A 21,232-nucleotide genomic window follows, 5' to 3' on the forward strand; every position below is an offset into this window, starting at 1 on the left:
CCATGAAGCCATGTCCAGTGGGGTCGATGGCAAGGGGGTGGTGTCCCGGGGAATAGACCAAGGAAGGGGGAGCACACGGGATGGCCGGGGGCGCATTAGAGATCACCAGGTTGGAGGTTGAGAGAGGGGGGGCATGGTGGATGGGGTGGACTGAGTGGACGGGGTGAACAGGGTGGACAGGGTGGACGGGGTGGACAGGTTGGACAGGTTGGATGGGGTGGACGGGATGGGCCACCGCCACCCCGATCACGCTCAGTTGGCACGTGCTGCTGCTGTTGTCAGAGAGCAGCTCCGTCGATAACTTGGCATCATTGTTGTTGCGCTGGTAGAAGTTGTCAGCGCTCTTGCTGCGCATGCTCTTGGTCTTGAAGGAGAGGGAGCGCTTCAACTTCTGCATCTGCAGAGCGAGAGAGAAAGGGAGGGAGAGAGAGAGAGAAATAGAGAAATAGAGAAATAGATTGAGAAGAAATTGACCTTAGAACATGTTTATTACCGTACAATATTGTACAGTATGTATCAAATTAATTAAAATTGGTCCCTTTACTGTAGCATGGTATCTTTGCTCCATAAGCAGCACGTCTATACAAGGTGCCATACAATCCTTTTCTGCATTATTACTGCTTATGACTTCTCATTGGGCTGTTCCAAGATAACTCACATTGAGTCTTCAACTGAAAGAGTCTTCAACTGAAAGCTTCAACTGAAAGAGAAAAACATTAATGAATGTTCACTCATATTTTTCTAAGTCTATTTCTGACGCTCATACTGTAAGCGGTCACTGAAATGGCAAAGTCAACCTGCAGTTCTTTTGTAGAAAACCACTGTATAGGTTTGGTCCCCCACATGGAAAGGAAATGTAATTTCCCGGGTTACGCTTTGCATCATGGAGGAATCATTTCTACCATGCTGGGCCATAACCTGAATCAATTTCCTTACTGCTTCTCTTTTTTTTAGGTATAATTTATAGAGCATCCTGGGAGACAGGAAATGTCTCCTCTACCATCTCTACAAATGTATTTCCTCATCTTGAAGGACTTAGGCCATGCAACCAAAACATGTCAGAGTTTTTAAAAATGTTTCCATTGAACATGCCATACAAATAAAGGCATTTTAATTCATTATATGAAGAGTGCCTCGATCCTCCTTTCTTTTTGATGAACAATTTATCATATTTACCAAAGAGCACCTTCTATCTACCAAAAGCTACTATTGTGTACCTTAGCACCTTCTGTCTACCAAAAACCTACTATTGTATACCTTAGCACCTTCTATCTACCAAAAACCTACTATTGTATACCTTAGCAATGGCTCCCTTCCTCCTTTTTTTCTACAAATTCCTTACTGCTTCTGTTTATTTTTTTGTATAACTTAAAGAGCTCTTCTACCACCTCTACAAATGTTTTTTCTCATGTTGAAAGACTTATTGTTTACTACGCTCCCACTTGGGTCGTGACAAACTCTCAACAAAACGACTCTCCGCCAAACTACAATTTCATTGCTTCCGTATATCTACCCAGTCAGTAACTGCACTGTCACATTAAAGAGCACTTATTTTAAAATGATGGTGAATGGTGGTCAGAGAATGGACTCATTAAACAATTATTTTCCATTTCACAAGTCAGTGGCTGAATCTGTAATGGGGACCCTACACCAGGGTGAGTGGCTATTTTCAACTTGTTATTTAGGTGCATTTGTCCCTGCAGTTGATCTGTTTTCATTAGATTGGCCTCAGTGATTTCCAGGTTCCATGACTGGAAAGTGTTGAGGATAACATACATATACATATCATAAAATATTTTGTTGGATGAACAAATCTCCTGTGGTGACCAATGATTGCATTATCTCAAATGCAATTTGCAATGTGTTCCCCTGTTGTATTTTCCATCCAAATGAATCCAGCAGTGAAACTGAGTTTTGGCAGTATGCGTGTACGTGATCATGACCTGTTGATCAATCTGGTCAATCTGGAAATAATTAAATCAGCCCCCCACCAACAGAGCATGGTACTCTGGTAGTTCAGATCTAGTCTAGCCTTGACTCTAGGAGATAGTGATTGGAAAATAAAATACTTATCTATAATGTATAGAGACAGTCTTCTTCCTCACTGAGAAAGGCTGCTTTTTTTTTTTTTTTTTATATTTTAATTTTTTTACTTCTCAGTAATGACATTGAAATGAACAATGGTCAAGATAAATTCAAAATAATCCTAAATTGTGTCATCTTGAAAGTCAAATTGCAATGTTATAATTGAATTAAACTGGTATGGTGGGGTAAGACATGAGCTGATACCGTATCTGTCTACTCCGGCTCCTCCCCTCCAGCGTTCGATGTAGCCGGTTTATTAACCACCGGTCCTGGCAACCATCATTACGCGCACCTGGCTTTCATCATTACTCGCACCTGGCTTTCATCATTACTCGCACCTGGCTTTCATCATTACTCACACCTGGCTTTCATCATTACTCACACCTGGCTTTCATCATTACTCGCACCTGGCTTTCATCATTACTCGCACCTGGCTTTCATCATTACTCGCACCTGGCTTTCATCATTACTCGCACCTGGCTTTCATCATTACTCGCACCTGGCTTTCATCATTACTCGCACCTGGCTTTCATCATTACATGCACCTACCTGGCTTTAATCATTAAGTGCACCTGGCTTTCATCATTACTCACACCTGCGCTTCATCATCAAGCACACCTGTTCTCCAATACCTCACCTTTATCTGCACTCCAATAGGTTCCTTCCCCAGGCAGTTTTGTTTCTGTTTGTTCATGTCTAAAAGCTACTCCTACGTTATATCGTTCCATGTTCGTTGTTATATTAAACTTACCACCTGCTTCTCGACTCCCAGCGTCGACATTACAGAATACAGTATCTAAGGAACACCTATGCCCCATTTCAATAGGATCCCGACTGAGAAGTATCATTATTTGAAGTTATAGCTTGGAGATGGACAAAATAGAGATGTGTTATCATTGCATTTTGCACTTTCTCTACTAAGACCAGAGAGAGAGCCATAATACACCAGATGTCAGTATTTTATGAGCATCTGTGTTACCCACTCTATCATGAGCTTAGTGGTTGGAATCTTTAAAACCCCTACATGTGCACATTAAAGCAGTCAGAGAATTGGAGAGGTGGGATCTATCAAAAATATATTGTACTTTCTTCCTCTCTCAATAAGGGAATGATGTGACTGCTCTGTGATTTAATGGAAGGAAACAGAAAACTGTACTTCAATTAGACACCCATCTAAAATTATTTGCCATGTTTTATATTCTATAGAAAATATGTTTACTGGTATGTTGCTCCCCTTCCATAAAAAATAAAACAAATTATGAAGAGCTTTCAGCTATATTTCTATAAAGGCAGTTGCCACTCAATGCACTTCGCCATAAACAACGAAGGCTGCACTGTTCTCTTTCTCAATACTACAACTCTACATTAAGGTCTTCCTCAGCATATTAAGACAAATTAATCAACCGACCAGGCTGAGGGTACCCCATTGGGAAATGTCTGGCTGTTGATACAGGATCCATCACAAGAGCAATAGCCACATGGACAGGCTTAAAAAGAGCCACTCTATCATACTTCACAGGGGGCTAATGAGAAGGGGGGATTTCAAGCTAAAAGCTAATTTACCAAAAACACCTCAGGGAATCTCATGAATTACAAATTTCCCAAGGCAGCTTAAATAGTGTTTCTCATCAAGAGTATATAAAATGGAGGTTTGGCAAAGAGGCTGATTAAAGTTTTGATAGGGCACTTCAGTTTTCTTACTTTATGAACCCCAACTTTCTTTTAAAAGGAAAAACAATGAAAGTCACATCGAAACCAGTGAAAGAGTCCCTATATGGTGCCTTTAAAGAAGTAGCCTAGTTTTTTCTCTGCAAATTGCATTACAAATGGTTTACAATGCATTCCGAATGAAATCAACAGCCTGTGTAATGTGCATTGAATCACAGGTGTGAGGTATGGTTTCATGCAGTATTCCAACATTCTAGAATGACTTAGTATAAGTGGCATTCTGGGAACAGGTATCATTTCTCATTAATAAAAAAACGATCATGACACGTGACTAATAACTAATTATCCATTCAGAAAGCAATCAGCATATCCACAGTCACACACTTCTCTCAAAGGAACCCAACCATAACATCCCAACTGAGACACCTGGAAGAAATGATTACAGTTGCTTGCCCACAGCTGCTAAGCTACTCCAGGATACCTGCCAAGAATCCCTTGAAATAGCAATCTAGCGACCACATTTACTGATGTGTAGAGATGGGGAGTGCTACAGACTAATGTAACGATGAAAGGGGAAAAGGTTTTAGTTTTGCCATCGCTGGAGCAACTGGCTGCCAAGGAAAGGGAACGGAAAAACTGAAATGGTTTCTCTCAACTTGAGATTGTCATTTACGAGAACTGAGAAGCATGTCTAAAGTGTCCCGCATAAAGCCAGAGAGCTTTGGGACAGGAAGTGAGTGTAACTGGCTGAAAACCTACAACCATAATGATAGTGACTGGTCCAGTATGTTAGAGCTAATTATAGCTAGTACTTACTCAGGGCTATGGGTGACCCAGATAAATAGGTGTGGACCACAAAATGAAACAAAATGCCAATGGCAGAGCTGGAACCCTCTTATAGCTCCCACGTGCAGCAACCCCCATCAACTTTTAGGGTCCATCTGTCTGTCCTATTCATAAATATTCATATTTTTATGATACTGTACTTCCATTGGCAAGGTTAAATATGATACTGTACTTTCATTGGCAAGGTTGGATGTTATAGGCCAATAATATCGGCTGAAAACAATCAGTGGAAACACTTCACTGGAATCAGTGGGAAAACTCAATTCAGACTAAATCGAACTCAGGAACAATTAATGTTGTTATTATAGGATTTTGAGCTATAATACAACATTGTAGCCTAAAATAGTATTTCAGAGTATATATAGTTTAAATATGTCCATCATATAACTTTACTTTAAGAATGCCAGACACTTAGATACTGAACATATTTAATACATGAAACATGTATGAATGGTTGGAATATACCATATGAAAATGTTTTTGTTTACAACAAGATGCACAAGTATGACCATGTGCAATATATGAGCCATTTAAAATATATAAAAATAGACTTAATTGACCATTTGTCTAAATAATTGAAATAAGGTACATGTCTAAGCTTCGGCTGTTCCAGGCAGATTGAGAGGCAGTTATGCAGGTTCTTTATCTATTTTAAACCATTTCACGATCTATTGATTCATGGAATGGGCACATCAACTAAAAACCGACCTTCTTGGGTACCACTACCTTTGTCTCCTGTTGACTCGCGCTGGACGCTGGTGACTGAGGGGTCTCGTGCTGCTCGCGCTCGTTCTCCTTGCCCAAACTCTCGTCTTGCATGATGTTAGCTGGTGGAATCATGTTCTTTCCTCTTGGACCAAAAAAAACTTAAAGACCGGCTTCGGGTTGCGCTGAGGACTTTGTACACTCGTGTGCAGCTTTGAATATTTCAATTGGCTACATTTTTCAGTGTTTCTTCATTCTTCGTCGTGACTTCGTTTTCAACTGTCCTGAGATGAGAAGTCGGTCTTATAGCGGTTCTGAAAGATAGGCTACATAATCGACTGCGGGAGAAAGAAAACAATTTGGTGCGTAGAATACATACTTGCAAGCCAATTGCCTTATAAGTTCACCCACTATCGACTCTGTTCGGTACTTTCCATCACTCTCCTGCTGCGTAATGTTGCCAATATCCCATCCGTGTCCATGCGCGCGCTGCGTCTGGTCTTGAGCTGTTTGTGCCCTTGCTGTCAGTGATCAGCCGGATTCTGCTGTCAGCTTGTTTATAGGCGGATAGCTGAGCGCCTGCCTCATTGCTGTGAAGGGAGGGGTCTTTCTTGTCAACGTAGTTTGGTAAGCCAAGGCAGGCCTAGATAGCCTTCCATTTCTGTCATCATACATTTCAGAAAGAATACTACATGTATTTGGTTATTTTGGTTCAAATTGAAGCAGGCAGCTGGCAGGCTATTATATTTACATAGGCTATATAATATACATGTTAATACATTTATAGGCACCTTGTCAATAATCTATAGTCAAATTTGCTCACTACAAACCACCTCATTAAACAAAATTAAATACTCATGGGAGGAGGAACTGGTTGAGGAAATATCTTATGAACTATGGGAAGGGGCACTCACTATTTGTGCTCGGCACGGTCTCATTCAATGCGAACTCATTCAAGATTATCCAAAATTTACAAGGATGTGAACCCTTGTAACCAGTCTCCTGCTAATCATGTACACGTGTTTTGGTGTTGCCCATCTCTTGTTGGTTTCTGGAAAGACATCTTTAACACACTTTCAGAATTAAGCGGCACACAAATCGAGCCAGACCCTTGTATTGCATTATTTGGGGTTTCCTTACCCACAATACAATTTACCAAAATCAATAAGGATGTAATTGCCTTTGTCACTTTGTTAGTGAGACATACGACATCTTGGATGTTAAGGACTGTATTATCTGTGCTATTTGACCTGTAATAACTGTATAAAAAAATGTATTTATTTTCTTGTCTTTTAATTTTTTATGTTTATTTTTTAATTTTTAATTTTGTCTCTCTTTGTTTGCTGTATTGTTGCCTTTGATGTGTTGTTTTATATTACTACCAACTAACTTACAAGTGCAATTATTTTTTAAATGCTGGTGTTGAAAATTCAATAAACTAAAAGTTTTTAAAAAAACAGACACTAACAGCTTACAGACGGTAGGCACTTAAGGCCACAGTTATGAAAACGTAGGACACTAAAGAGGACTTTCTACTGACTCTGAAAAACACCAAAAGAAAGATGCCCAGGGTCCCTGCTCATCTGCGTTAACGTGCCTTAGGCATGCTGCAAGGAGGCTTGAGGACTGCAGATGTGGCCAGGGCAATAAATTGCAATGTCTGTACTGTGAGACGCCCAAGACAGTCCTACAGGGAGACATGACGGACAGCTGATCGTCCTTGCAGTGGCAGACCACATGTAACAGCACCTGCACAGGATTGGTACATCCGAACATCACACCTAAGGGACAGGTACAGGATGGCAATAACAACTGCCCGAGTTACACCAGGAACACACAATCCCTCCATCAGTGCTCAGACTGTCCGCAAAAGGCTGAGAGAGGGTGGACTGAGGGTTTGTAGGCCTGTTGTAAGGCAGGTCCTCACCAGACATCACCGGCAACAACGTCACCTATGGGCACAAACCCACCATCGCTGGACCAGACAGGACTGGCAAAAAGTGCTCTTCACTGACGAGTCGTGGTTTTGTCTCACCAGGGGTGAGTTTATTATCGAATGAATGAGCGTTACACCGAGGCCTGTACTCTGGAGCGGGATCGATTTGGAGGTGGAGGGTCCATCATGGTCTGGGGCGGTGTGTCACAGCATCATCACTCCATCACTCCAGACCTGACTGCCCTTGACCAGCACAAAAACATCCTGTGGCGGACTGCAATAGCATCGAATAGTCCCCGCGATATGCAACTGTTCAGGGAAGTCAGGAACCAATACACGCAGCCAAGGCTAGCTTTTTCAAACAGAAATGTGCATCCTGTAGCTCTAACTCCCCCCCCCCCCCCCCCCCCCCTCTCCTTCACCAAAATCCAGATAGCAGATGTTCTGAAAGAGCTGCAAAACCTGGACCCGTACAAATCAGCTGGGCTAGACAATCTAGACCCTCTCATTCCAAAACTATCCACCGCCATTGTTGCAACCCCTATTACCAGTCTGCTCAACCTCTATTTCTTGCTGTCCGAGATCCCTAGTTTGGAAAGCTGCCGCGGTCATCCCCTCTTCAAATTAAGGTGACACTATAGACCCAAATTGCTATAGACCTATATCCATCCTGCCCTGCCTCTCTTAAGTCTTCGAAAACCTAGTTAATAAACAGATCACTGACCATTTCGAATTCCACCGTACCTTCTCCGCTGTGCAATCCGGTTTCCGAGCTGGTCACGGGTGCACCTCAGCCAAGCTCAAGGTACTAAATGATATTATAACCACCATCGATAAAAGACAGTATGTGCAGCCGTCTTCATCGACCTAGCCAAGGCTTTCGACTGTGTCAATCACTGTATTCTTATCGGCAGACTCAATAGCCCTGGTTTTCTCAAATTACTGCCTCGCCTGGTTCACCAACTACTTAGCAGGAAGAGTTCAGTGTGTTAAATCGGAGGGCCCGAGGTCTGGACCTCTGGCAGTCTCTATGGGGGTACCACAGGGTTCAATGCTCGGACCGACTCTTTTCTCTGTATATATCAATGATGTCGCTCTTGCTGCGGGTGATTACCTGATCCACCTCTATGCAGATGACACCATTCTGTATACTTCTGGACCTTCTTTGGACACTGTGTTAACTAACCTCCAAACAAGCTTCAATGCCATACAACACGCCTCCCGTGGGCCTACAACTGCTCTTAAACACTAGTAAAACCAAATGCATGCTTTTCAACCGTTCGCTGCCTGCACCCGCCTAGCAACACTACCCTGGACGTTTCTGATCTAGAATATGTGGACAACTACAAATACCTAGGTGTCTGGCAAGACTGTAAACTCTCCTTCCAGACTCATATTAAACATCTCCAATCCACAATCAAATCTAGAATCGGCTTTCTATTTCGCAAAAAAGCCTCCTTCACTCACGCCGCCAAACTTACCCTAGTAAAACTGACTATGCTACCGATCCTTGACTTCGGCGGTGTCATCTACAAAATAGCTTCCAATACTGGATGCAGTCTATCACAGTGCCATCCGTTTTGTTACCAAAGCCCCATATACCACCTACCACTGCAACCTGTATGCTCTAGTCGGCTGGCCCTCACTACATATTCGTCGCCAGACCCACTGGCCTCAGGTCATTTATAAGTCTATGCTAGGTAAAGCTCCGCCTTATCTCAGCTCACTGGTCACGATAACAACACGCACCCACAGCACGGGCTCCAGCAGGTATATCTCACTGGTCATCCCCAAAGCCAACACCTCCTTTGGCCACCTTTCCTTCCAGTTCCCTGCTGCCAGTGACTGGAACAAACTGCAAAAATCGCTGTGGCTGGAAACGTATATTTCCCTCACTAACTTTAAACATCAGCTATCTGAGCAGCTAACCGATCGCTGCAGCTGTACATAGTCCATCTGTCAATAACCCACCCACCCAATCTACCTACCTTATCCCCATACTGTTTTTATTTACTTTCTGCTCTTTTGCACACCAGTATCTCTACTTGCACATCATCATCTGCTCATTTATCAGTCCAGTGTTAATCTGCTAAATTGTAATTACTTCGCTACCATGGCCTATTTATTGCCTACCTCCTTACGCCATTTGCACACACTGTATATTATAGACTTTCTTTTTTTCTATTGAGTTATTGAATGTTAGCTTGTTTATTCCATGTGTAACTCTGTGTTGTTGTTTGTGTTGCACTGCTTTGCCTTATCTTGGCCAGGTCGCAGTTATAAATGAGAACAGCTTACAAATAGCTTACCTGGTTAAATAAAGGTGAAATACATTTTTTAAAATTAAATCATCAGACTAAGCTTGTTGTCATTGCAGGCAATCTCATCGCTGTGAGTTACAGGGAAGACTGGTGCAGTCCATGAGGAGGAGATTCACTGCAGTATTTAATGCAGCTGGTGGCCATACAAGATACTGACTGTTACTTTTAACCCCCCACCTCCCCTTTGTTCAGGAACATGTAATTCCATTTCTGGTAGTCACATGTCTGTGGAACTTGTTCAGTTTATGTGTCAGTTGTTGAATCTTATGTTCATACAAATATTTACACATCTTAAGTTTGCTGAAAATAAATGCAGTTGACAGAGAGAGGACATTTATTTTTTGCTGAGTTTATGTGAGAATGCTGTTCATTGACTACAACTCAGCATTCAACACCATAGTGCCTACGAAGCTCATCACTAAGCTAAGGACTATGGGACTAAACACCTCCCTCTGCAACTGGATCCTGGACTTCCTGACGGTCCTCCCCAGGTGGTAAGAGTAGGCAACAATACATCTGCCATGCTGATCCTTAACATTGGGGCCCCTCAGGGGTGTGTACTTAGTCCCCTCCTGTATTCCCTGCTCACCCATGACTGTGTGGCCAAACAAGACTCCAACAACATTATTAAGTTTGCTGATGACACAACAGTGATAGGCTTGATCACCGACAACGATGAAACGGCCTATAGGGAGGAGGTCAGAGAACTGGCCGTGTGGTGCCAGGACAACAACCTCTCCCTCAATGTGGGCAAGACAAAGGAGCTGATCGTGGACTACAGGAAAAGGTGTGCCGAACAGGCCCCCATTAACATTGACGGGGCTGTAGTGGAGCGGGTCGAGAGTTTCAAGTTCCTTGGTGTCCACATCACCAACGAACTATCATGGTCCAAACATACCAAGACAGTTGTGAAGAGGGCACTACAAAACCTTTTCCCTCTCAGGAGACTGAAAAGATTTGGCATAGGCCCCCAGATCCTCAAAAGGTTCTACAGCTGCACCATCGAGAGCATCCTGATTGGTCACATCACCGCCTGGTATGGCAACTTCTCGGCCTACAGAGGGTAGTGCGAACAGCCCAGTACATCACTGGGGTCAAGCTTCCTGCCATCCAGGACCTATATAATAGGCGGTGTCAGAGGAAAGCCCATAAAATTGTCAGAGACTCCAGTCTCCAAAGTAATAGACTGTTTTCTCTGCTACCGCACGGCAAGCGGTACTGGAGCGCCAAGTCTTGGACCAAAAGGGTCCTCAACAGCTTCTACCCCCAAGCCATTAGACTTCTGAACAATTCATAAAAATCGCCACCGAACAATTTACATTTCCCCCCCTAGGAGATTAATTCACCTTTCAGCAGGATAATAACCTATAACACAAGGCCAAATCTACACTGGAGTTGCTTACCATGAAGACAGTGAATTTTCCTGTGTGACCCGAGTTGCAGTTTTGACTTAAATCTACTTGAAATCTATGTGTAACGGTTGTCGTCTGGAGAAAGAGAGGAGGACCAATGCGCAGCGTGGTAAGTGTCCATTATTTTAATAAAACAACTGAACAAAACAACAAAAATGACAAATGAACAGTCCTGAAAGGTGACGAAAAACACTAAACAATAAAATTAAATAATCACCCACAACTAAAAAGGGGAAAACAGGCTACCTAAGTATGATTCTCAATCAGAGACAACGATCGACAGCTGCCTCTGATTAAGAACCATACCAGGCCAAACACAGAAATACAACATAGAAAAAAGAACATAGACTACCCACCCCAACTCACGCCCTGACCAAACTAACACAAAGACAAAATAAAGGAACTAAGGTCAGAACGTGACACTATGGCAAGACCTGAAAATTGTCTAGCAATGATGAAAACCAATTTGACAGAGCTCAAATATTTTTTTTTAAATAATGGGAAAATGTTGCACAATCCAGGTGTGGAAAGCTCTTAGAGACATACCCAGAAAGACTCATAACTGTAGGTGCTTCTACAAAGTGTTTACTGTGTCAATTTGGCAGTCAATGTGGCAGTTGTACTTAACTCCTAAGGTATTAAAGTTCTTACAGAATCAATGTGCATAATTTATTAAAATGACAATTGAACAGGTAAAGGGGTATGCTTAGATAAACTATGCAGAAAAATATAGGAATAGTGATTACATCTCTAGATTGTAGGAAAAAGCTGTTCCAGGTGTTTGAGAAATGCTAAATTCTACGCCCCCCCCCCCCCCCCCCCCCCCACCCCATATATCATGCCTACTCTATAATAGGTGCATGACGCCCCTGCTTTCACCTTGAAGTTCCATAATTACCCTGTCTCTCCAGATCCAGCGTGTCTTGTTTAAATTAGAAGACTTTAGGAACTTTAGGAAAATATTTCAAGCAATTGGAACAAAACCTCTTGACATTTGGTATAATTAATTTTTGTTCTATTTCTGCATACCTTCTAAATTACTTTTGCTGGAGAGCAGAGACAGAATTCTGCTAGAGAGAGTCAACACAATGAGACAGGCATGTGTCTTTATTGACAATAAATTTGGTATAATTCTCCAATATGTTGAAGCCACAAACAAAACATATTTTTTCTTATGTGTTTTCATTGTTTTAGATTCATTTGGTTTGTAGTGCAGGACTATAATGACTTGCAATAGGCATTTCTACAAACAAATTAACTCCCCTAATGCTCCTCTGCAAGGTTATGTCCGTGAAATTATAGCAGAGAGAGCTAGACTGCAGCCTCACTGTGACTCAAATGCAAACCACAGAGCAGTGTATGATATTATGATATTGATCTTATATCAGGATACGTTCATCCCAAAAAGGTAAGGGTCAGAAAAAAGTATAATCTTAACGTTATAACCTGGCCCATATGTCTACAATCAATGATAGCCTACTCTACTGTGAAGTGATAAAGTTTTTTTGTATTATCTCCTGTACCTGGATAGTGCTGCTTGAAACGAATGAAGACAGCAAGCCCTTAATAACATGGTACTTTATTTTGTTGTAATCCATGATACTAGGCAGAAGGACACATTGTGGTAACAATGCGGGGCGCGGCAGGTAGCCTAGTGGTTAGAGCATTGAACTAATAACCGAAAGGTTGCTAGATCGAATCCCCAAGGTAAAAATATGTTGTTCTGCCCCTGAACACGGCAGTTCTGCCCACTGTTCCTAGACTGTCATTGCAAATAAGAATCTGTTCTTAACAGACATACCGAGTTAAAAATAAAAATGCATTTCATCAGCATAAAGACTCTAGGTGAGCATAGAGACAGACACAAGGTGAGACCCAGATGCCGACACAGGAGGCAGATGGTTGGAGTCTAAGATGTTTAATTATCCAGAAGGAGTAGGCAAGAGAATGGTCGTGGACAGGCAAAAAGTCAAAATCAGTTCAGAGTCCAGGATGTACAGAGTGGCAGACAGGCTTGAGGTCAAGGCAGGCAGAATGGTCAGGCAGGTGGGTACAGAGTCCGGAACAGTCAAGGGTTAAAACCAGGAGGACTAGAAAAAGAAGAATAGCAAAAGCAGGAGAACGGAAAAAAATGGTGGTTGACTTGGAACATACAAGACGAACTGAGACAGGAAACACAGGGATAAATACACTGGGGAAAACAAGCGACACCTGGAGGGGGTGGAGACAATAACAAGGACAGGTGAAACAGATCAGGGTGTGACATCAACATGTTTCATGACACATCATTACGCATAATAAAATTGCTCAAACAAGTAAGTGAAAATGACTCAACCAAGAGGGTGTGTTACTGAGAACCAACTCATCACCTAAGATAAGAGGAAAATGCATTACTACTTTGAGACAGGAAGTTGGAAGGTGAAGGAAGAGAAACAGTATCATTTTCCGGCTCAGCTGCTGTCATGACTGAGAGCCAAAGGGCTAGGAGAGATGGAGGGTTAATTATATAAAATGAAGGGTCTCGGCTAAGGCACTGCAATGAGAGCTGACTTGTGTAATTTCATGGCTGACCGACTGGTTATCACAGATCTTTTATTTTCTATCCGTTCTTTCTGTCTTTTTTTCTTTTCTTTTTTTTCTTCTTTGTCGTTGCTTCCGTTCAGCATCAAGGCCCTGCTTAAAGAAAATAAAGACGTTTTTCTCTGCCATTTTTCTCTCAGGCAAGATATTGAGGTATTACATTTTGAAGATTTCCAGTGCTGTTTTTCAATTAGTGTGTGGGTTATTAACCGCGCGAGAGAGTGAAAAATAAAATGATATTTATTTCCCATTATGACTCTGATATGCAGTGGTGGTCCCCCACATTCGACGTGGCAGAGTACTAAAGAGAGACTTCTTTCATTCTAACCTTGATGTCTATTCATATTACTAAGAGAAGCTAATCCAGGGGTTTATATTAATTTTCCAATCTCTGGAAGAAACCTTACTTACATTGTATATGATCACGTGTCTCTCCATTATACGTGGGAATACTTGGGAACAGATTTCTTAAATTAAAATCACTTGGAGCTGATTTTTTTATGTCCAACAATGAAAACCTGTGGGCTGCCAGTTAGGGAACGCTGTGGTAGCCATACTGGTTAAGTGTACCTTCAATTCTAAATAAATCACCAACAGTGTCACCAGCAAAGCACCCCCGCACCATCACACCTCCTCCTCCATGCTTCACGGTGGGAACCACACATGTGGAGATCATCCGTTCACCTACTCTGCGTCTCACAAAGACACGGCGGTTGGAACCAAAATTCTCAAATTTAGACTCATCAGACCAAAGGACAGATTTCCACCAGTCTAATGTCCATTGCTCGTGTTTCTTGGTCCAAGCAAGTCTCTTCTTCTTCTTGGTGTCCTTAGTAGTGGTTTCTTTGCAGCAATTCGACCAATGAAGGCCTGATTCACGCATGATGTTGAGATGTGTCTATTACTTGAACTCTGTAAAGCATTTATTTGGGCTGCAATTTCTGAGGCTAGTAACTGTAATGAACTTAACCTCTGCAGCAGAGGTAACTCTGGGTCTTCTTTTCCAGTGGCGGACCTCAGGAGAGCCATTTCCATCAGAGCGCTTGATGGTTTTTGCGACTGCACTTGAAGAAACTTTCAACGTCCTTGAGATTTTCCAGATTGACTGACCTTCACGTCTTAAAGTTTCTCTTTGCTTATTTAAGATGTTCTTGCCATAATATGGACTTGGTCTTTTACCAACACAACTGATTGGCTCAAACGCATTAAGAAGGAAAGAAATTCCACAAATGAACTTTTAACAAGGCACACCTGTTAATTGAAATGCATCCCAAGAGTGTGCAAAGCTGTCATCAAGGCAAAGGGTGGCTACTTTGAAGAATCGCAAATATAAAATATATTTTGATTTGTTTTACACTTTTTTGGTTACAACATGATTTCATGTGTTATTTCATAGTTTTGATGTCTTCGCTATTATTCTGCAATGTAGAAAATAGTAAAAATAAAGAAAAACCCTTGTATGTTTTATAACATTTCCTCAAATTTGCTATTCTATTACCATTGTAATTGTACACACATTAATATCAAACATGTGCCTAGCCAATGCTCTGTCGCTGATGACTAGGAATGCAGGAGCAAGACAAAACACCCTCTTTGTGACATGTGACTGACATATGCTCATGTGCTGTAAGTGATAGGCCTATCTGGCTTATATTATTACCCTTACAACAACAAGACATTTCCTGTGATAGATTTGATAAATGTCCATATCTTGGAATCAGAGTTTGTTGGTTCATAACATTGGTATTGTAATCCTATTGTAATCCTACGTATTTGAGAATGTGTGAAAGTGTTTGCTATTGCCATAATATATTTAGTATGAAGTTTTAGTTTTTAATTTTCTTTAGCGGTGCCATTGCATTGTAGCATACTCTATTCTCTGACTTCTACTCTCTACTTAGCTATATTGGTCAGAGAAAGTAATGCATCGGTTGCATCCAGGGGTGGAAGGGAACTTCTTGGCAGGGAAAAAATACATTTTAATAAATGATTTGATTTAGAGTTAAATCGTTTGTTGTTGTTGTAATTCATTACAGTCATGTCTTATTTTCATCGTATTTTTAATAACTTGTAGAAAATACACTTTATGACAGTCAAGAAACATTATGACAGATAGGCCTATCACGTACATGATCTTATATTTGTCATCAGTCACATTGAGGGTGTCTTGTCCTGCTCCTGAAATCTGCTCCTGCATTCATCCCAGTCATCGGAAACAGAGCATTGGAGTAGGTACATGTCTGATATCAATGTGTGTGCAATTTCAATGATAATTTAATGTGGTCAAATTCAGAAAATGTTATATAACATTAACATACTGTTATTTTTTTATTTTTTATTTAACTAGGCAAGTCAGTTAAGAACAAATTCTTATTTACAATGACGACCTACCCCGGCCAAACCCGGACGATGCTGGGGAAATTGTACGCCACCCTATGGGACTCCCAATCACAGCCGGAGGCAGCCTGGATTCGATCCAAGGACCGCAGTAACGCCTCTTGCTCTGAGATGCAGTGCCTTAGACCGCTGCACCACTCATTATTGACAAGTTTTTCCAATACTTTTGATAAATAGGGCAAAATATAAATTGGCCTATAACAGTTAGGATCAGCTTGACTCCCAATTTAAACAAAGGATGAACCGTGGCTGCCTTCCAAGCAATGGGATTCTCCCCAGAGAGGAGAGATAGGCTTGGCGGTGACAGGGGCAGCAACCTTAAAGGAGAAAGGTCTAAACTTTGTAACGGGGCAGGGGAAAAAGAGGGAGGAACATCGGGGCTGGTCGCATTAGCAGGGGTGTGAGATGAGGAAATGTTTGATTGGCAAGGAGGCATGACTGAGTCAAATAGGAATCCTGACTTAATGAAGTAGTGATTAAAGAGCTCAGCCATGTGCTCCTTGTCAGTAACAACCACATCATCAACATTAAGGGACATGGGCAGCTGTGAGGATTAGGGTTTATTCTCCAGGTCTTTCATCGTTTTCCAGAACTTCTTAGGGTTAGACCCACAGAGAGAGTACGGCTCCTTAAAGTAACTAACTTTGGCCTTCCGGATAGCCTGAGTGCACTTATTTCTCATTTGCGAACGAGAGCCAGTCAGCCTGAGTATGCATCTGCCGAGCCTTTCGCCAAATTAGATTATTGAGGTGGAGTAACTCTGCAAGATCACGGTCGAACCAGTTGCTGAACGTGTTTTTAATTCTAATTTTCTTCATGGATCAAACTGATTCTATACCAATTTACAGAGGCTAGGTCATGAAGGAAAGCTTACTCATTCAAGTTTTTTAGCAAGGTCTATGACAAATCAGGACAGGTCGTTTCACTGAGCAGCCATTACGAACACAGGCTGTAAAACAGTGATCACTAAGGTCATTACAGAAAACACCAGACTGATACCTATCAGGATTATTTGTGAGGATAACATCAAGGAGAGTAGCCTTTTCTGGGTGTTTGAAGTCATACCTTGTGGAATTGGTAGTAATGTGAGAAAGATGTAGGGAGTCCCATTGCTTTAGGACTTGATCGGGTGGTTTAAGCATGTCCCAGTTTAGGTCACCTAGCAGGACAAATTCAGACTTAGTGTAAGGGGCCAGGAAAGAGCTTAGGGCAGGTAGGGTACTGCCCAGTGCTGATGGAGGACGATAACACCCAGCAACAGTCAACAAAGAGCTATTTGAAAGTGTAATGCTTAAAACCAGAAAGTGAAATTGTTTGGGGACAAACTTGGTAGAGACAAACAAGCACTGAAGGTGTTCCTTGATAAAGATTGCCACTCCACTACATTTGGAAGATCTGTCTTGCCGAAAAAGGTTATAAACAGAAAGGTTAACATCAGTATTCAAAATGCTCTTCCTTAAGCACGTCTCAGTAATGACCAACATATCTGGATTGGTGTGAACCCATACTTTCAATTGATCCATTTTAGGTAATAAGCTTTTAGTGTTAACGTGGGGCTAGCAACAGTAGATGGGCGAGGGTATACATGCACATTTCCAGATTTAATCAGCAGTAATACAATCAGGGCACGGCAAAGGACAAGGAGAGCTCTGCAGTGTTGATTTATGACATTTGAATGTGCATTAGATGACAACAAGATTATATTGTACAGCTATTTAATCAGGTAACATGAATACAAGGCTGGCGAGAGGTGGTTAGAATAGGATGGGAGGCCAAGAGTCTGTGTAACCAATAGAGAGTCAGAGTCCCGAGTGTGGGAACAAACATACACTGTCCCACGGTTGGATAAGAAGAAAGTTCATAGTCAACAAAGCATGCAGGAGTCATGAGGCAAATACCATTGTAAATTCAGAGTCACTCGCCCGAACAGTGTGTGTATGCTGGAGGCGAGCGAAAGCTCGGGAGAGAGGTGGGAGTGTGGCTGGAGTACCTGTACCAGACAGGGGGAGACAGACCAGGGAGAGAGGTGGGAGTGTGGCTGGAGTGTGTTCCCATGCGCACAGTTTGCTGAAAAACTCAGTGTTCTCGCCGCTGAGTTTAGCCGGCGATTTGCCGACTTCGATGCCCAGAAATGCAAGTTTGAACTGCTTAGTAATCCCTTCGCAGTTGATGTGGAAAATGCACCAACCAACATCCAAATGGGCTGATTGAACTCCAGTGCAACGACACGCTGAAGTCAAAGTATGATGCTGTGGGCGCCGCACAGTTTCCACGGTTCATCCCTGACACAATGCCTCAGCTCCGCACCCAAGCTGCTCAGATGCTCTCCATGTTCGGCAGCACTTATCTATGCGAGCAACTTTTCTCCTCGATGAAGATGACCAAAACAACTCACAGGAGACGTCTGACTGATGAACATCTTCGCTCGATACTGAGGATTTCTTCAGCTCAGAGCTTGAGCCCAGACATTGATGAACTAGCATCCAAGAAGAGATGCCAGGTATCTGGCTTGGGCACATCAGATTAGACCAGTGTGCAATAATTAACGTTTTCTTTATGCACTTTTTCTTGCTACAAGGCATGGGCTTGAATGGTTGATTGATTTATTATCATTTTATTTGTAAAATTATTAGCCAGTGGAAAGTTTATTTTGGTATTTAAATCAGAAGGCTGCAAATAGAAAAGAGGCATACAATTTTTATTTAAATTTTATTTATTTAATAAATGAATGCCATTGATGTGTTTTTTCATTTGAAATTCGATTTTGCATGTCTCCACTATTAAATTATATATTGTATGGTAATAAGCGATGCTTGTTCCATATTCAATGTTAAAGCAAAACTTGTTTGGGTCCATATTAAAAGGTTAATTTGTTCAATGTTGGCCCGTGACTTTGTTCAGGTTTTACATTTTGGCCCACTGGGTATTTGAGCTTGACACCCCTGCCCTAGAGGGTTAAACCTTGAAGACAGAGAGATAATAACAAAATAATATTCAGTGCTGTCTAATTTGAGTATAATGAAGCCTGTTTCTTTGTGATGTTCTCTGTCCTCAGATATGGAAAGCTGTGAAAGCCTGTTTGCAGATGAAAAGAGAGGTCCCAAGAGACAAAGAGTATATCCTATATGCCATGGCTTATACTGTATGTGTAGGCCAACATGTATTAGCACATGTTGTATACAAAAATACAGTTAAACATCACACACAATGTATAAACCTATAACAACTGGAGCAGGCCAACCCTACTGGGTGTGCAGGGTTCGGTTTCAGCCCAGCAATAACACACCTAATTCAACGTATCAAACCTAATGAGTTGATAATCAAGTGTGCTATTGCTGGGTTGGTATAGAAGTCTGCTCACCCAGCAGGTCAGGGATCAGTGGAGGAAGGTTGGCCACCGCTGGTATGGATTTATTTTTGTTCACCTGAAATGACGGGCCGCCCCCAGGTGGTGAGGGTATGCAACAACATCTCCTCCCCGCTGATCCTCAACACTGGGGCCCCACAAGGGTGCGTTCTGAGCCCTCTCCTGTACTCCCTGTTCACCCACGACTGCGTGGCCACGCACGCCTCCAACTCAATCATCAAGTTTGCGGACGACACAACAGTGGTAGGCTTGATTACCAACAACGACGAGACGGCCTACAGGGAGGAGGTGAGGGCCCTCGGAGTGTGGTGTCAGGAAAATAACCTCACACTCAACGTCAACAAAACTAAGGAGATGATTGTGGACTTCAGGAAACAGCAGAGGGAACACCCCCCTATCCACATCGATGGAACAGTAGTGGAGAGGGTAACAAGTTTTAAGTTCCTCGGCATACACATCACAGACAAACTGAATTGGTCCACTCACACAGACAGCATCGTGAAGAAGGCGCAGCAGCGCCTCTTCAACCTCAGGAGGCTGAAGAAATTCGGCTTGTCACCAAAAGCACTCACAAACTTCTACAGATGCACACAATCGAGAGCATCCTGGCGGGCTGTATCACCGCCTGGTATGGCAACTGCACCGCCCTCAATCGTAAGGCTCTCCAGTGGGTAGTGAGGTCTGCACAACGCATCACCGGGGGCAAACTACCTGCCCTCCAGGACACCTACACCACCGATGTCACAGGAAGGCCATAAAGATCATCAAGGACATCAACCACCCGAGCCACTGCCTGTTCACCCCGCTATCATCCAGAAGGCGAGGTCAGTACAGGTGCATCAAAGCTGGGACCGAGAGACTGAAAAACAGCTTCTATCTCAAGGCCACCAGACTGTTAAACAGCCACCACTAACACTGAGTGGCTGCTGCCAACACACTGACACTGACTCAACTCCAGCCACTTTAATAATGGGAATTGATGGGAAATTATGTAAATATATCACTAGCCACTTTAAACAATGCTACCTTATATAATGTTACTTACCCTACATTATTCATCTCATATGCATACGTATGTATATACTGTACTCTATATCATCGACTGTATCCTTATGTAATACATGTATCACTAGCCACTTTAAACTATGCCACTTTGTTTACATACTCATCTCATTTGTACATACTGTACTCGATACCATCTACTGTATCTTGCCTATGCTGCTCTGTACCATCACTCATTCATATATCCTTATGTACATATTCTTTATCCCCTTACACTGTGTACAAGACAGTAGTTTTGGAATTGTTAGTTAGATTACTTGTTATTACTGCATTGTCGGATTAACATCTGCTAACCATGTGTATGTGACAAATACAATTTGATTTGATTTGATTTGATGATGCTTTAGTAATAATAACCTACTTCTTACTACTCAACGATCTATTGTTGTTGAGACTAAGATGTCTAATCTTTACATACGAGTTAGCTTATTTGTACATTTTGTAGTGATGAAGTGTTGATTCTTTGAAGTAAAGTGTTCAAACTTGTTTTAATTGTAAAACTATTATTCAAAATGATCTAGTTCCAATGTTGGTTAATCACATATCACAATCCTGCAATAAAGAGGGGAAGGGGTTCTGTCTGTTTCTGTGTTGTATTCTCAAATCAACATTTGCTTTTTGTCTAGTTGTAAGATCTCCAATCTGTTTTATGCACCCATAGGCCTACAGTATGATGGCATTACTGGCCTTATGGGCATCTGTCATCTGAAGCAGAGAATAGCTCAACTCACACATTGAGCTACAGTATATGTTCTAAATTTAAAATGATACCAGTAGACAATGTATAGTATATGAGGCAAACCATATACCAGATTTTATACATACTGTACATAACTTTTAAGTGCTGACATGC

The 21,232-nt window shown here is 42.0% G+C and overlaps 1 protein-coding gene across 4 annotated transcripts in view; it reads right to left on the reverse strand.

Moving 5' to 3' along the window:
• Window positions 1-5,820, reverse strand: part of stac (SH3 and cysteine rich domain) — a 52,120-nt gene extending 46,300 nt beyond the window's left edge. The window contains exons 1-3 of one of the 4 annotated variants that reach the window (XM_021574742.2): window positions 5,326-5,820; window positions 659-700; window positions 1-397 (exon numbers count right to left, since the gene is read on the reverse strand). The exon at window positions 1-397 is cut by the window's left edge and continues 54 nt beyond it. In XM_021574742.2, coding sequence (XP_021430417.1) covers window positions 1-397 — 397 coding nt within the window. In that variant the 5' untranslated portion in view covers window positions 659-700; window positions 5,326-5,820. Of the gene's footprint in view, window positions 398-658; window positions 701-5,307 lie in introns of all 4 variants that reach the window. The other 3 variants (XM_021574741.2, XM_021574740.2, XM_021574738.2) reach the window with 3 other exon arrangements.
• Between the last annotated feature and the right edge of the window lie 15,412 nt (window positions 5,821-21,232).

Source organism: Oncorhynchus mykiss, chromosome 19 (assembly GCF_013265735.2).
Source record: "Oncorhynchus mykiss isolate Arlee chromosome 19, USDA_OmykA_1.1, whole genome shotgun sequence".
Classification (NCBI taxonomy): domain Eukaryota; kingdom Metazoa; phylum Chordata; class Actinopteri; order Salmoniformes; family Salmonidae; genus Oncorhynchus; species Oncorhynchus mykiss.